Source organism: Ascaphus truei, chromosome 6 (assembly GCF_040206685.1).
Source record: "Ascaphus truei isolate aAscTru1 chromosome 6, aAscTru1.hap1, whole genome shotgun sequence".
NCBI lineage: Eukaryota > Metazoa > Chordata > Amphibia > Anura > Ascaphidae > Ascaphus > Ascaphus truei.
In genome coordinates this window covers 93,606,599-93,623,866 of record NC_134488.1, presented here as the reverse complement: position 1 = coordinate 93,623,866, position 17,268 = coordinate 93,606,599, and the positions used below count along the sequence as shown (strand labels likewise).

At 37.6% G+C, this 17,268-nt stretch overlaps 1 protein-coding gene across 5 annotated transcripts in view; it reads right to left on the bottom strand.

The window, feature by feature from the left end:
* Nucleotides 1-5,111: 5,111 nt before the first annotated feature.
* The window catches only part of LOC142497397 (uncharacterized), a 36,252-nt gene continuing 24,095 nt past the window's right edge, over nucleotides 5,112-17,268 (bottom strand). For 3 of the 5 annotated variants that reach the window (XM_075605132.1, XM_075605130.1, XM_075605131.1), the window contains 4 exons: nucleotides 15,288-15,404; nucleotides 13,087-13,194; nucleotides 12,285-12,479; nucleotides 5,112-8,934 (listed from right to left, as the gene is read on the bottom strand). In XM_075605132.1, the coding sequence (XP_075461247.1) occupies nucleotides 8,147-8,934; nucleotides 12,285-12,479; nucleotides 13,087-13,194; nucleotides 15,288-15,404 (1,208 nt within the window). In that variant the 3' untranslated portion in view covers nucleotides 5,112-8,146. Of the gene's footprint in view, nucleotides 8,935-11,689; nucleotides 12,480-13,086; nucleotides 13,195-15,287; nucleotides 15,405-17,268 lie in introns of those variants that run through there. The other 2 variants (XM_075605133.1, XM_075605134.1) reach the window with 2 other exon arrangements.

Below are 17,268 nucleotides of genomic sequence, written 5' to 3'. Positions count from 1 at the left end.
ATATTAATGAACAATTGGTTAACTGAGGAAGAAGTTCATAAGCGGCTTGAGAAAATTAAAGTGAATAAGGTACCTGGCCCCGATGGCATACATCCAAGAGTTCAAGGAGTTAAGTTCAGTAATAGGCAAACGATTATATTTAATATTCAAGAACTCCATTTCCACAAGCTCAGTACCAGAAGATTGGTGTAAGGCAGATGTGGTGCCTATATTTAAAAAGGGAGCTAGGTCACAACCGGGGAATTACAGACCTGTAAACCTGACTTCAATAGTGGGGAAGCTACTTGAAGGTTTAATACGGGATAATATTCAGGAATAACTAATAAAAAACAAAATCATTAGTAATAGTCAGCATGGATTTATGAAGGATAGATCATGCCAAACTAACCATATATGTTTCTTTAAAGAGGTAAGTAGAAATTTAGACCAGGGTAATGCAGTTGATGTGGTCTACTTAAATTTTGCAAAGGCTTTTGATACGGTTCCACATAACAGGTTGGTGTACAAAATAAAGCAAATTGGACTCAGTAATAATGTATGCACCTGGATTGAAAACTGGGTGAAGGATAGACAACAGAGGGTTGTCATAAATGGAACTCGGGTTGGGCTAAAGTCGTGAGTGGAGTACCTCAGGGATCGGTACTGGGACCCCTGCTTTTTAACTTGTTTATTAATGATCTTGAGGTTGGCATCGAGAGCAAAGTCTCCATCTTTGCTGATGATACTAAATTGTGTAAGGCAGTAGAATCAGAGCAGGATGTAATTTCTCTCCAGAAGGACTTGGAGAGACTGGAAACTTGGGCAGGTAAATGGCAGATGAGGTTTAATACAGATAAATGTAAGATTGTGCATTTGGGATGCAAGAATAAACTAGCGATTTACACATTAAATGGGGATATACTTTTAAAATTAACAAATATTTGGAAGTCTGGCTTGTAAATAAAAAAGCAGAAGTATTCACCAAGTGTCACCAAAAGTAGGTTATTGCGTGTCAAACTTCTCTGCTGATTGTACATTCCTATATATTTAGCATTAAATGGAATTGGGCAAAGTAAAATGGACACATTTATTTACTCATTTCAGAGACAGAATTTTTGGATTTATTTCCAAACACTCATAGCATTTGTAGTAATTGAAAAAAATATATATTATTTCACTTTAAGATAATTGCAATCTATGTGAAGAAAAAATGTCACAATCTACTATTAAAAGTGCAAATTTATAAATGACACATGAAATCACTATGAAAACTGTAAAGTAGAGGCAAGATGTGCGCACATTTTTTGGCAGGTAACTAGGACTGGGCCTCTAAACCACAGAAATGACAATGCTTTTAGGTGCTTTAGTCATAATTTCAAACACATTCCTTGTGCACATGTTAAAGGAGAGCTAAAAACGTTTTGTAATAAAAGGTTGTAGTAGAAAGAGTTGAGGAATTGACAAAAACACATTATTGGATTTATAGCAGCAATACTACTTTCCCCCCTTTTTCTTATTTTTATATATATAAAGCATGTGACAATGCATAATTTTAGATTCCTACCTAAATTGGCAATCTTTTGGTGATCCTGTTATAAATCTGTAAGAATCCCGATTGTGTGCCTAACATAATGGCCATTATGTTTCAGATTGATTAATTGAAACATTTCAGTTTCAATCAATCCTTCAGTAAATTTAATTTAGGAGCTACAATGTATTCTTAGATTACTAAAGTAACACTGTCCATTGTTACAGTTTACAGCTCAAACTGCTGGGAAAATTGTCAACAAATTATCCCCAACAGGAAAGTGTTGCAAAAACTTGCACTGCTTGGGAGGTGAGCTAAAACCGACTATATCAATGAAAGGATGCTTTAACACTCATTAAAAATGGCATTAAGAGCTGAATCATTTATTTTATTTTTTTTAAAAGTCACTTATCTAATACTGGTCTGATTTATTACAAAAAAAATAAGATTTAACTTTTTGCTCCTTTAAATACAGTATCGAAATTATATTTGTGTGCTTCTATAATTATAATCAATTCTATTCATTTGATACTTCACTGGAATGGTCTAAAGGATATTACTTATTAACCGGTTATAGCCTTGGTAGCTTTAATCTCACCATCTTTGCATACGTTAACAGGAATGAAAGGGTTAATAGATTAACCAAGATTCCTATGTGCAATCTCTATGACCAATTGATGGCTGGGAAATATTCAATCCTAGGGTGACCCCTAAATCGCCTCTCACTAATGTGTTAAAAACTTGCTTTATTAAACATGTATACAATGGACAACAATTACTCCATTAAAATAAACAGGGAGAAACAGGGACTGTTTGATACACTCCAACTTATACACTTGTGTTTGCATATACCCCTGCGTTTATATGTGGTCATTTGCCACATTACAGAGTTTAATATAGAGATGTACCAGGCTGTTTCCCCATTCACCTATACATCAGTGAGTGTGATAGGATGTTTAGCCACACTCTGCAAACCGTGGGAGAGTGAGTTCTTGCAAACATTTGAACTATCACATACATCTGTATGAAACAAGTTGGTTACACCTGCAATGAGTGTCTGTAATGATAGCAGTGGTATGATATATAGATAGTACTACAGGTAATACACACACCAAGACTAAGTGACTCTTTACATCAGACTGCTAATACAGTACCAATACAAGTTAGCAGTCATTTTGGGTGTGTTTTTTCTAGTGACTAGAATATAGCCACTGTGAATAGATCATACCTCCAAGGTAGATGTACCTATGTAAATGGTTACTTCCTCCCTTTACAGCTCACCACAGAACATAGACTAGCTCACAGACAAGAGTTGGTACTATATCCTCCACTGAAGTGATTTCTCCCTGTTTATTTTAATGGAGTAATTGTTGTCCATTGTATACATGTTTAATAAAGCAAATTTTTAACACATTAGCCTCTCACTATTTAGGGGTCACCCTAGGATTGAATATTTCCCAGCCCTCAATTGGTCATAGAGAGTGCACATAGGAATCTTGGTTAATCTACTAACCCCTTCATTCGTTCCACTATTTCCTTCCCGTATGCACCCGATTGACATATACAATCCATTCATATAGTAGGAGAGCGGCAGTATCTCTAATTTCTACATACGTTAACAGAGCAGACATTCCATAAATAATGAAAGTGGAGATGTGTTAAATGACTGTATTAGCACCAAAAGTTAATATTGTTTGTTTAATTTAGAATTCAACCTTGTTTTCATGTTAAAGTCTTTACCAAAGATGGTTATCATCTGGAAAGTTTGTTCCCCAGGTAGTCATAATTATATGATCCAGGGCAGGGGTGTACAAACTGTTGGAGCTGCGCCCCCCTGTCTGCTCAACCTTGTGCTCTAGCCCCCCTTACCTTTTTTTTGCTGGTATCAAATGACGCCACGGGATGTCACATGACCCCGCGTTGCCATGGCGACGCGTCACACCAAGCCTCTGAATCTCGGTAAGTTCAAAATTCACAGTACAAAAACTATTTACATGAAGTTGATATATTTTAAAGTCATTTGCTTTCTCAAAAAAACAAAAGAGAAAGCTTTTTACATGATTAAAACTCTAAATGTCAGGTGTTTGTTTTCTGATAAATACCAAACAAAAAAAGGGCGCAAAGAGAAAAAACAGAAAGCAAAAGAAATTGCAGTACAAAATAAGTTTATAAAAATCACAGTAACACTTTACAATAAGAATGAAGAGGGGAGATCACAGATCTAAAAGTCCACTCAAATACACACATCCCCACGTGGAGTTAAAAACTGAAGTAATTGAGAAACCCACAAGTTCACAGTCCCAGATGGAATTGAGAAAGAGGGACTGAGTCCTTGATAGCTATTAATACACAGCTTATCTTAGGTTTAGCGTCCTCATGCAGGATAGTGTCTATCAGCAAGCGATACTATATACACATGGGCGCCGGATCCCTTGGGGTGACCGGGACGTGCTGACGATGGTATGCGTCTGTGTTTGTGTACTTTTTTTGAGTAGTGGATGTAGCCGCATCGTGGAGCCTGATGTATCATTGCACATTTTATGGGACTGCATTAGTTTTCTTACTGTACCACGCATGTGCATTGGGGCTACCTAGGTAACCGGGACGTTTTTGACGCGCAGGGCAGATAGTGTTCAGACAGCACAGACCCCCTCCAAGATGGCAGCACCATTTCAGCACAGCTGTTTCTCGCGGGTTTTTCGGCAGCAGGTAGTCACAGGTGGTTGTAGACACTTGGTGAAGGTAGATATATCCTTGTCTGTCAGTTTGTCATTGCACACCCCTTGAGAAAGGTCCCACTTTGGGAACGAAACGTCGGATTGGGCGTCTCTTTTTGCTATATTCCTAATACATTGATTTTGGACTACTGGACCTGAGTGCTGTTTTTACTTACCTGACGCAAGAAGATATATATATTTAAAAAAAAAAAATTGTATGTTGAAGCATTTTAATAAGCTGATTGGATGGCTCTTTTATAATTAGCTGGTGTGATCCCGATTGGTGAATAGGTATTTTCCTTTCACTATATAAACATGACAGGATCTTTTAGGCCAACCCCCTGATGAAGCGCCATTTAGGTGCGAAATGCATTGTGGTGAGGTCATCACGCAGTGATGCGAGATTGTGACGACGATACCCGGAAGCTGCCACCACCACAAGGACATTAACCCTAAAATAATCTGTATATTAATAATAATTCTGAATTACTTCAGGTTTTAAATCCACGTGGGGATGTGTGTATTTGAGTGGACTTTTAGATCTGTGATCTCCCCTCTTCATTTTTCATTTTTATTGTAAAGTGTTACTATGATTTTTATAAACTTATTTTGTACTGCAATTGATTTTACTTTCTGTTTTGCGCCCTTTTTTTGTTATATTTGCTTGGATTGACCCCGTAGATGGCGGGAGAATAGGAGCAGCAGAGAGAGAAACAACATCATTTGGGAGATCCTAGGGATAGCGTTCACTGTACTTTCTCGGTTCTTTCTGATAGCTTTTATTTTCTTGGTGAATGTCTATGAATGGATGAGTTTCCAGCACAGTGGCAAGCATGGGATCTCTCAAATACATATACGGACAGGTAAAAGTAATAACAGGGCAAAAATTGATAAACAAAACAGTGTTTATTGGAAGATATTACAGCACGTCTGACAACCATAGGAATCACATATACAGATAACTTTTCTAATAAGCACTCATCCTAAACTGGAAGGGTATAGAATAGCAAACAATCTCCTTCCAAAGTACCTCACGGTTCTATCCAATTCAGGCATACAGAAAACATAAAATGTGCTTGTGTTTAAAAGATAAATGAGCAATGCATAACGTAAGAAATGGCAGACCACTGATGGAAACAAAGAGGGTTCATTCATTAAACTGTGATGGTGCCAATCAGGACACTGTTGCATACAAACGCCTATTGACTTCGAAAGTTTCTGTGCAATTGTACCCGATTTAGCACTATCGCAATTTAATGAATATCCCCAAAGACATGAATAGCTCTTGGACCATTACATGCATTTTTCTGCTCCTGAATAGCTAGATGAAAAGGGGAAAACAGTATGAAGCAACTCAAAGATGTTTTGTATATATATATATATATATATATATATATATATATAAAAAAATATTTTGGTTTCTTGTCATTTAAAAAAAAAAAAATACTTTAACGTATTTTACTCAAACAATGATAAAGAAATAGGGATGGGTACATAAACGGAAAATTGGGACAGGGAAGGGGGGTACATTGGTACAATTAACTATCATCTTTTTAACTTGGTAATGGGCAAAAATATAAATTATTCTTAAATAAAAATAAAAAACATTTAAACAAGACAAGGTACTGTGTAAAAATGTGGCAAACAGACCAAAACATCAATCTACAAAAAATGTCTGATAAATGAATAGTGTTTTAATATCCAAAAAGTAACATGAACTGTTTTGTTGTGAAAAGACCTACAACATATGATGAAAATGCAGTTTAACTACACATTTCACTACCACTATCACAAAAGGAAGTTACCCATTTTAATACACAGCAGTTGATGAACAGTCGAGAAAGGATCTTTTGTGAAATTGATCTGCCAATTTTTCTTACCTACCAAAAAAATCAGACGACCAAATTTAAGACACTTGTATGTTACTTTCCACCATCGTAAGGTTTCCTTGCGTCTATTCCAAACATTTTAAAATTATTTTTGACTGTATTCAGACCCTTTTAACTCCACAGCAAACTATGTTTGCATATAAATAGGGATATAAATGCACATTTTAAGAGGCAATACGATGAGGAGTCATGTGTTTGTTGAATTGTATTGTAACTTTCTGATGATAAAATACAATTATAATTACTTTAACAGACTGTACACAAGAACCATGTGGTAAATATTTTGTAATTAAAAAGCTATGTTTTTACACGAGTACAGCACAAAGGTATAGCTATCTAAACAAACAAAAAGGAACAAAGATTTGTGGATTAATGCACAATTAATGTTTTTACGTTCATACCATCTTCATTTGGTTTACAGGAAAAGACGCAATCATACAAGTCATCATATCAATATGGGACAATCCCACATTGAATAGTGCAGTAGCATCCAGAGTCCATATTATGATAATGCATTCAAATAATTCACATGCAGCTACAACATGCTAATAAAAGTAGCACAAATCTGAGATAACAAGGGATTAAACTGGCCCATTTTCCTATTCAAATAAATGAGTCTTCGTGCAGTACCCAAATTACAGGCAAGAGTCAGTGCAATCCTAATTCCAGCATGAAATTTTAAAACATAGGCACACATGGATGGTCTTGCATCAAACAGAATAAAAATAAACACGTTTGCCCATTTCCCATTGTAGATTATATAAAAGACAGCTAGTTTGAGCCCTGGAATTAAGTATACTACTTGGTTTCAGTATGAAGCAACACAGATTCAAAGTCTGACACCAAAAAGTGCAACAAAAATACAAGTATAAGAATGCAGATGAATGTAAAACATGAGAATGGCATTACCGACATAAGTCATTGTAAAATCCTTATGGTTTCATATCTAATGCAAACGGATGCTCATACAACAAAAAAGTCTGTGTAACCTTAATGTCAAACAGGGCTATGACTGTCAAGAAAATGTATAAGCACTGGACTTGGTCCTAGTCTTTATCTACAAGGCTCCCGACCTCTTCAAATTTGACACCCTGTTCTTCCCATGACCCATGCTGCTTCCTCAAACTCCTACAAGCTCAGCCACCAACCAAGACAGGGTTTTATTTTTATTTTAGACCCCCCCCCACCTTTGTATCTCCATCAATAATGAGATGCTAGCCAAACAAAACTATAGCAAACATGCCTCCCAAGTTGAATGTTGCTTGTGTCAAGTTATAACTAGTAAAGCATTTACCACCCTTTATTGAGCAATTTCCAGTGCTAATATATTGCATCTCAGTTTGCTGTATCAAAAACATGGTGGTCTTCAGTCCAACACTCGAGGTAGACCAAAATAAGCAGCTTTGTGTTGGCCAAGAACATACCAGTAACGTGGATTTTTCTAATTGGTTAGCTTTGCCTATGTGAAGGTAGACTCTAGGATACTACTGAACTTTTCACTGTGGTTAGAGGTTTTATATTTTAGCAGGGTATCCTGGTGAAGATAGTACATCAACGGAAAGGCCCACTATCCAATAAATAACACTGTCTGCCTAACTCCGAGTTGCCAAGCATTTTCAGTGACAAAACATGGAAAAATAGGAGTTCTAAGTTAACAATAAAATTATATTGATCTCACTCTCGGACATTAGCAGAAACACAAGTTATATACAAACTAGAACAATATTTGTTTTTTTAATGTAAGGCAAGAAAACATTGGAACAAATGATTCATATTTCAGAGCTGTCTAAAATATTTTTCATTTTTGAGGTACTTTTTCTTATGCATCATTTTTTCTTTTCTAGTAGCACCTGTCAAAATACACCACCTAAACTAGATTAGTGGTAAGTTTAGCCTGCACAGGAAATGTGTAGATTCATCTAAAAATAAGTAAACTTAATGAAGAGGAACAACCGATTTCCAGGCACTTTATGGTTATCACAGCTAAAACACGTATTTTCTTTAATAAATCAGCCAGATCTGATACATATTGATCAGTTCATTAAAATGTGTTTGCTATCCATTTTCTTTTTTTTCTTTGCATGGGTTTTCTCATGTGTGAGAAGATTTATCTTCTGTGCAAAGCTCTTTCCACATGTAACACATACAAATGGTCTTTCTCCAGTGTGGAGCCTCTGATGAGTTGTAAGATTTGCTTTCTGACTGAAGCTTTTTCCGCATTCTTGGCATTCAAAAGGTTTCTCTCCGGTGTGAATTCGCTCATGTCCAATAAGGTTACTGTTATTTTGAAAACGTTTACCACAGAATCTACATATAAATCGTCTCTCTCTAATAAGTGTTTTTTGACTTTGTACAAGATTGGTGCTTGGGTTGACATTTTTTCCATATACAACACACGTTATAGATTTCCCACCTGAAAGTATGTTTTTGATCGAACCTGCGTGTGACAATTTGTCATTAATGGATAGTTTTTGACATGCTTGAATTTTCTGATGACTTTTAAGTTGGATTACACATCCATTAAAAGTTTTCATTTTCATACGGTGGCTTCCTTGATGAAACCTAAGATCAGACATTTTACTAAATCTCTTTCCACAGTCAATGCAGTTATAGTTCCTTTCTGGTTCCGTTGACCTTTGAGACCCAGATATACACAGTTTGTGTGTGAATTCTTCTTTGTGAGTAATTGAGGACCTCAACATTCTTTGGCAGAATCCACTTTTTTTCAAACTGTATTGAACTTTTCCTTTGCTTTTTGCAGGAATGTTTCCTGGATTGAATTTTTCAGTACCTTGTTCTCTCCCGCTAACCGTTTCATTTTCTGTTGAGTAAAATAAGGGGAAAAAAACGAGAACTTTTTTTTATACAGAGGAGGATAAAACATTTTTTTTATTGCATAAATAAAACCATTCAGAAGTAAAACAATTGTTTTTCTTTTAAAAGAGCTGTGAAAATCCCAAGTTGTTTCTTCTGTTATCACCTTTTTATAGACTGCAATAACTGGAAGGCTTTTCTAATACTACTTTGATGTTATATATTTATCCTACAAACAATTGTGATGGTATCATGCAAGAGTTGTAACCTGCTGTAAAATTGATCTACTCAAACACAAACATTTCATTTCAACAACATTTTGATCACAGCACATATGAATATTATACATTAAGTTAAGCAATCATTTCCACACATATACGTAGTAGAAACATGCCTTGGAAAACAGCAGCATCCCTGGTTTGTAATGGCTTTGTACCATGTAAACATTTCACAAAATCACCTAAATAGGTACATTAAAAAAAAGCGGGAAGCAAATGCTACAGCTCTCCATAAAACATAAGTAACAAACAATTGCAACTATTTAGGGGGGGGGGGCGGGTTGGGGGAGAGACATACGCCGAAGCATAAGAAAATACAGAGTAGGAATAGTTAATATCTTCAGATGCATCAGGACTATCATAAAAATATACAAAGGCAAATTAAAATCATGCAGATGGTATCCTATAAAATCATGACTTTAGCTCTCAGGTTCATACGGTCAGACTGTCAATATACCAATTAAATCACGTAGGAGAAAATCGTAATAAAAAAAAAAAAAAAAAAAAACTGGTAAGTATTGTAAATGTAAAAAAGAAAACGTGAGGCGCTTCTAATAGAGGTGCAATAAAATGTGAATAATAAACCTTATAAAAACCTTTTATAAAAAAGTGCTCTTTAATAATGATAAATAATAAAAATATATATTAAAGTGAACTTCGCTGCTCAACCATCTGTGGAGAAGATCCAATTCTTCCTGTTGTAGATTGTAGGGAGAAGCTTGTGGGGGAGCGCAGATGTCACCATATGTGGGGAAAGAAATACATAGTGTGGTATGTTCTACAAATTCAACAGTCAATTCAAAGAATCACGATTGGGAACTCACACTTTCCCAGTCAGAGATCAGCAGTGGAGATAGTAATGAAGACTTGATCAGTGTGAAGTATCAGGAATCGGCAGCTGTGGCGAGACACCCAGCACAAGAACTTACAGAACCCTACCCCAGCTGAAGCATTGGCCCTCCGAATCCTGGCGATTCTGCAAGCTCTCGTACCGCGACATCAAAGTCAATCCAAAGCCATCCACCGTGAATGTCCGAAACAGATTGAACCCGACGAAGCTGCCAAGCCAGCGAAACGCGTTGAGTTGAACCTGCAGCAGCCTGAGAAGTGTATCCAGCATCTATCTTCCCCTCTCCCTGGTGATTCCATCTTTGCGATCGATCACAACCGGAAGTGACGCGATGCAACCTTGGGAGCAGGGCTGGAGGCATACACAAGCTGCGCATCACTATTGTTACGTGTCTATGCACATAGTGTCTAATGTAAGTGCAATACCTATTGCCTCTGATAATTTACTGGAACATGCAATGTTGCACTAAGTGTATTATCTTTTCACATTGAGGGATTATGCTGCCGATTCCTGATATTTCACACTGATCAAGTCTTCATTACTATCTCCACTGCTGATCTCTGACTGGGAAAGTGTGAGTTCTCAATCGTGATTCTTTGAATTGACTGTTGAATTTGTAGAACATACCACACTATGTATTTCTTTCCCCACATATGGTGACATCTGCGCTCCCCCACAAGCTTCTCCCTACAAGTATTGTAAATGCTGGTCACTTTCAAAAGGTTAAAAGGAACTATACCTCAAAAAGAGAATTTAAAAAACCCACCAGATTGTCTTCTGAGCTGAACTGCATTCATTTTAGCTGGGGGACGCCCTGCCAGTATCTCACATCTATTTAAAAGTCATGCGGCCAATGAGAAGCAGCTTCTCATCAGGGTGTGGATCTTTTAAGCACACATTTTCTGTGCCCAGCCAGGGCTGCTACCAGCAGCCCCTTTAGAGGTAAGTATCCCAGGAAGCAGGGGATCCCCAGAGCGGAAATGAACGCGGTTAAGCTGCGAAGACTCTACTTCCAACCTAGTCCAAAAAAATAAATATGGTAGTGTTGAACTGCTCAAAGTGCATAGTGGTCGTTAAGAACTCAAGAAGCAAAAATGTTGCCACTTATCAGGTTTTATATACAATTTATAGCACTGCATAAGCAGAACAATACAGGCACAACAAATTCATTCAAAAAGATTATGTTTTAAAAAAAATTGCCTTGAATCTAGGTATTATTTAAGATGAGACTATGTCATTCCCCTTATGCCCTCTTATATGGACGATTTAGCAATAATCCACAGAAAGAGGATCACTAGATCAAACTATTGCCAAAGTAAAACCAATAAGGAGTGGTACATATATACAATATGAGGCATTGGTAAGAGAACCGGAGGGGTCCATACTTCAGTGATCTACTTCAATAAAGAATATATGAATTAAAAGATCGGAGTAGTTTTAGTGTACAAATTTCTTCATAGATTCTCTGTGGGATAACAGTGCATTATGAAGTCCTAAATAAATTAAATATAAGGCCCCTTCAACACTAAAGGAAACATCAGAAGTGATTTACATATTTACAGCAAATGTTGTGTAGCTTCTTTAATACAGTTTTATAGCCAGTCTTGCTTTCTCACACGTTCTATCATGGTTACCTTCAAAGATTTATTTTGTTGAGCCAACTATTCTATGGATCTTGTCCAATCAAAGAAATGCTAGGGCAAAGTGTGTTGTCAACTTTGCCATCCTCTTCCATGAATGGCAAAATGTCATCTGTGGAATTTCTTGCATGGGTTGTCATATGTTTTGTGAGATCAACTTTGTGGCAGAAGCTTTTCCCACAATCAGTGCATATATATGGTTTCTCTCCTGTGTGAGTTCGAGCATGAACTTTAAGATGTTCCTTCTTACAGAATCTTTTCTGACAATGTAAGCACTGAAATGGCCTTTCCCCGGTGTGAATTCTCTTGTGCTGAATAAGACCAGAGTTATCAATAAAACATTTGCCACAAATTGAACAAGGATATGGTCGCTCACCCGTGTGGGTTCGAAAGTGAACATTAAGAGTAGACTTTTGAGTGAAGTCTTTCCCACATACAGAACATTTATAGGGTCGCTCCCCAGTGTGTATTCGTTTGTGCTTGATCAAGTAAGTTTTAACGCTGAAAGCTCTCTCACATTCAGAGCATTTGTAAGGTCTCAAAATCTTTAGCTTTACAGGGTTTGTAATGGTATCAGAACTGTTCACACCTGAAGTAGAAGCATTTAGTCTGTTCTCTGGAATGCAACTTTTGGGCAAGTGCAGTTTGTTGTAGGCATTCTTCTGACTGAAAATTTGTAGCACATTCTCCCTGTTTTTTTCTAATGACCGCTCAGGAAGATTGTGTTTATTATCGTAATCATCAGGAGGCAAATACCACTTAATTCTGTTGGTTAATGCATCTTCTGTGGGATTAAAATAAAAGTCCAGTCATTATATAAATCATTTATTAGTATGGAAGGAAATGACATGGCTTTTCCTATCCATTAAAACATGGTTAAAATCACAATTAGGAGCAGCCAGTTTAATCTATTTGCACACTTAAAAGTTTCTTGGAAGAGCGAAGTCACGTTCTTGTCATCTAATGTCCATATCAATTGTTAGGACATTCTCGCATACCATTTTGTCCCAATTTCACCAAAAAGGAAACACCTCTTTGTGGAACTATAGTCCAGAAATTATATTCATATTAATTTTTTTAATTTGACTCTACTATTGTTGATTGACGTAAAAAAAAGTCTGCACACAGCCTTCTCATAAAACACCCTTTAAAAGCCCTCTTTCCTGGTGGTTATATTTATTGTACAGCTGGTTCACTATAATATTTTCATGAAATAAGCATGAGAAATACACCAAATCAAAAAATATCCAGAGAAAATAGATGTTTGTATCACATAGGCATTCATATACAACAAATGTTACATGCATATTTGGCATTATAACACCAGAAGAGCTGGGTTTAAAAAACTCTTTATGTGACACAACACTTTGCACTGCAGAAAACAAACTTACCAATTGAATAATTAATGATATTCCTTCCTTCCAAACCTAAATTCTCAGTGTTAGACGGCTGCTCTTTCGATTTAGCCTTTAAAGTAACAGGTTCAATTACTGGATATCCTAGCAAAAATAAATAAATGGCTGTTTTTAGTGATCTGTACAGAATAAGTCTCAGGATTATACAGTGGCATATTTAGGATTCAAATACAATGATTATTCACTTTGTCAATGTTACATAAACCAGGACAACAACTACGTGCAAAATGAAAAGAGGTACGCCATGAAGAAAATATAGTACAAGAAAAGTGCAAGTGGTCACATGAGGGGAAAATGGCAAGAATGGAGTGGTATTTAAAAGTATAAAAATCTTCAACCTAAAAACAGCCTAAGTACACAGACACAATGTTGGCAAAAACATTCTGTTGCATAATAAAAATGATAAAAAAACAATTAACAATAAAATGGTACACAGTGAGTGACAGACTAAGCTTACATTTTTCTAATAGAGAAATAGGGTGGCCATGCAGTCAAATAGATATTACCATCTTGGAGAAACTACTGCAGTGACTGAGAAATGTAGTAAATTAGTCTAATAAGGGAAGACTGAGGCTGAAAGAATAGTTAGTATTCATCCTCACAATACAACACCATTCTAGGAACACCACCCCCACTGTTACTAGAGAAATTCCAAGTGAGTATAAATATAGAAGTGCAAATAGAATTTTTATTATTATTTTTTTTATAAATGTACCATTTATAATAATAATTAAAAAAAGGCAGAAGTGGAAAACATGTGAAACGAAGAAAAAAAGCAGAGCACTACATCTCCATTGAAAAATTATTGTGCAGAGAAAACGTTTTCCCAAAGTAATGAAAAAATTTATTGAATAAAGGATACAAACACAGACATATAGGCCTTTAAACAGCACCTATGAGTTTCAGGCAAAAAAAAAAAAGCCCTTTATCAAGGTTGATAAAGTGGAAAAGATGCAAGGTGTGTAAACATATAACCCATGAAATGTATATACATTTATATATTATAGTAACTGTAATGATTATATTAAAAAAAAGGAGGGTGTGTGTGCCAAGCACGCACGTTCTAAGTCAAACTTCTTTGTGTTTTGTCCCTGAAAATGTGTCTTGATTTTTATGATTTACATTGAATGAAAGACTTGAGAGTAACGGCATTTAGATACTTTAAAATCCAAAATATATGTATCTTACTTTAGTTATCATAAGTCAATTATATCATGTATTCCAAGTGATACGCAAATTTCAACACAAAAATTAAATAAATTATACTCTCAAATATTTCACTTATTTAAAAACATCCCCATTGCAAATACAATTTCTGTCACAAAGAAGTTTCACTTACAATGCGCATGCTCAGTACACAATTTATCCCCCCTCCCCTTGTATCTTGACGCTTTAGTTACAAATTGTAGTGGCATCGGACGCTGCATAATACCAACTGATGACTAAATCCCTGTTTGTTTACTTTTTCACTAAATTCAAGTGCCACCTGCTAAAATTGACAAAATACCAAAAAAGGCATTGTAATAAACAGATTTGTATATCTGAATGTTGAGGCTATGCCAATTCCTGATGGGGTGGTGTGTGGTGTGGGGGTTATATGTGTTCTCCCCTCAGCACGCGCGGAGTCCGACGCCCCCTTCTACGCATGCGCGGCGGCCTCTTCTGCGCATGCGCGTAACCCGACGGCCACTTCTGCGCTGTCATCACCAGGATATGACGCAACTTCCGTTATGCATTTTTGTTACAAGCAACAAGATTTTTCCCATCAAAACTCTGTAGGTGCCATCAAAGAAGTTTCACTTCAAAAGACTGCAATAGCCCAACAACGATCAACCCAAACTTTTTTTCCCCCTCCCTTGCTAAAGAGGAGACATTCTGAGACCATAAAGAATCCGTCAGTCTATAACTTTGTTATTTTGCGAGTGCTGATCAAGTTTGAATTTTTTTTTTTTTTAAATAGTTGTTGCATCCATTTAAATTAAGATCCTTTCACCACTATCTGAATTATATAAGACAGGGCGAGTGCTAGTTCATTCCAATTTTTTGGAATCATATAACTAACCACACAAATCTTGTTTACCAGTGTTAGACCCACCCTTAATGTGGCTTTTTGGACAGCATACTGCATAGAGTGAACACTTTTTTAGCTTGTGTGAATTTGTAGTGAGGGTGCTCACCTTTCATGGTGAAGTTTTTATCACATGCATGGTACGGTTTCTTCATGTTCAGATTTTCTGGAACTGCAATTGCATTTGTTTTTCTTAAACCAGAGGTAGAAGCTCTGTGTCCCTGTACTGAGAGGGAAAAAGGGAAACAAAATTACAAAGCAGAAAAGTTTTAAGTTTAAAAACAAAATCAGAATTTTGATCTCTAACTTGCTATTTTCTAATGGGTTTACTTGCTACTGTGTGTGTTGGACTGTGGACCCCATAACAGAGACCGAATATAACCTGGTGTGTTGCATTCCTGCACAATACATGTTCAGTATGAGGTTAGACCTTAACACACCAACAGAGGCCAAGAAAGAAAACACAGAGTTCGCAATAAATCTCCAAAAGCAAAACTTAAAACCGGGTCCCCAGTGGACACAGGGGCGAGCGCGCCGCACACCAGACACTCGCCTCTAGTCAGGCAGGCCCCAGTAGCACCTTCTGTGTGTGCGCCCCTCTCAAGATGGCGTGTCCGCCGGCAGGAGACAAGAATTTTGTCTTCCTGTGCCACGACACGAACACGTACTCGGTAGGCAGCCAACGGAAGGACAGATATGCCCCCACCATGGCTGCGCCCCCCTACAGGCCACAGATCGCGGCTGTAAGCAGTAAGCACAGGGGCCGTAGCCCAACTCTCTACTGTCCCTTTTAAGGCCGCACTTATAGTAGCGTCGACTGCGACGTGCTCGCGACCGCTGGCATCACACGTCGCCATAGCGATAGTTGCACTTTGGTGCAAGAGACCTCGAAAGGGGCGATAGGGGGCGTGGTGGAGGAGTGACGTGTGACGTCACGCGAGTGGTTCGCCATTATTGGCTGAACCGCTTCACGTGATGCTGACGTCACGCGGCAGCCGCACACCAACACGAAATCCACTGACCAGTGATTTTGGTTGCCACGTCGCTGTGCAGCGCCGTGCCCACTATGGGCAACCGCAACAGACTTCATGCCTTCGTTTTCGCACTGCGTGCCATCGACGCTACTATAAGCACGGCCTTATACGCCAAATACATGATTTAGGTACTAGTTGTAGACGAAGCATACAAAGGAAAAAATGACCCATTTGACCAATATTTTATCATTTACCCAAGTTACATAAAGATGCTATTAATCCCACCAGAAGACCCATAATTTCGGGGGTAATGTCTATCACTTCAAATCTCTCTGTTTATATTGACCATTTTCTCCAAAAACCAGGGTAAATGACGAAATGACGTGGATGGTTACGAAATGTGTAGGGTGGAGCTTATTGTAACGTGAGCCCGTGCGTGTGGAAAGGAGCAGCTAGCGTTACAGCTTGTCATCTGGGGGAGGATCCGAAGTAAAGTCGCGGCCACGAGAAGTAGGGAGGAAGATATACTGTCCATTCACAGTGGAGTTCATATCCACAGTGATTGATACGTTTTTATGTGCACAAAAATGTAAGGAATGTAATGAAAAAGAGACATGAAGTTCACATCCCTTAGATGAGGCAGTCAGATGCAGTGTGTGTGTGTGTGTGTGTGTGTGTGTGTGTGTGTGTGTGTGTGTGTGTGTGTGTGTGTGTGTGTGTGTGTGTGTGTGTGTGTGTGTGTGTGTGTGTGTGTGTGTGTGTGTGTGTGTGTGTGTGATCCTCAAGGTAGATTTGATATAGGCTGTTATAACTAAGCAATCAACCCGAGTTTTCCATAGAATAACCCAGGAGTGCGCAAACTCTTCTCCCTGCGCCCTCCCTGCCTGCTCATCCCCTGATCGCGCCATGGCAACGTAATGTCACGTGACCCTGTGGCTTCATTTGACACCCCCCCCCAGTTTGCGCACCCATGGAATAACCTATAGTATACACCGTTTTCAGAACCTCAAAAGGGTTTCTTCTTCGAATGTACCCTTTTTCCTTACATGAGAATATGTATTAAACGTTTACACTCCAAGTTGTTGAAGCTGAAGAGTTTAGATATACTATAACAAC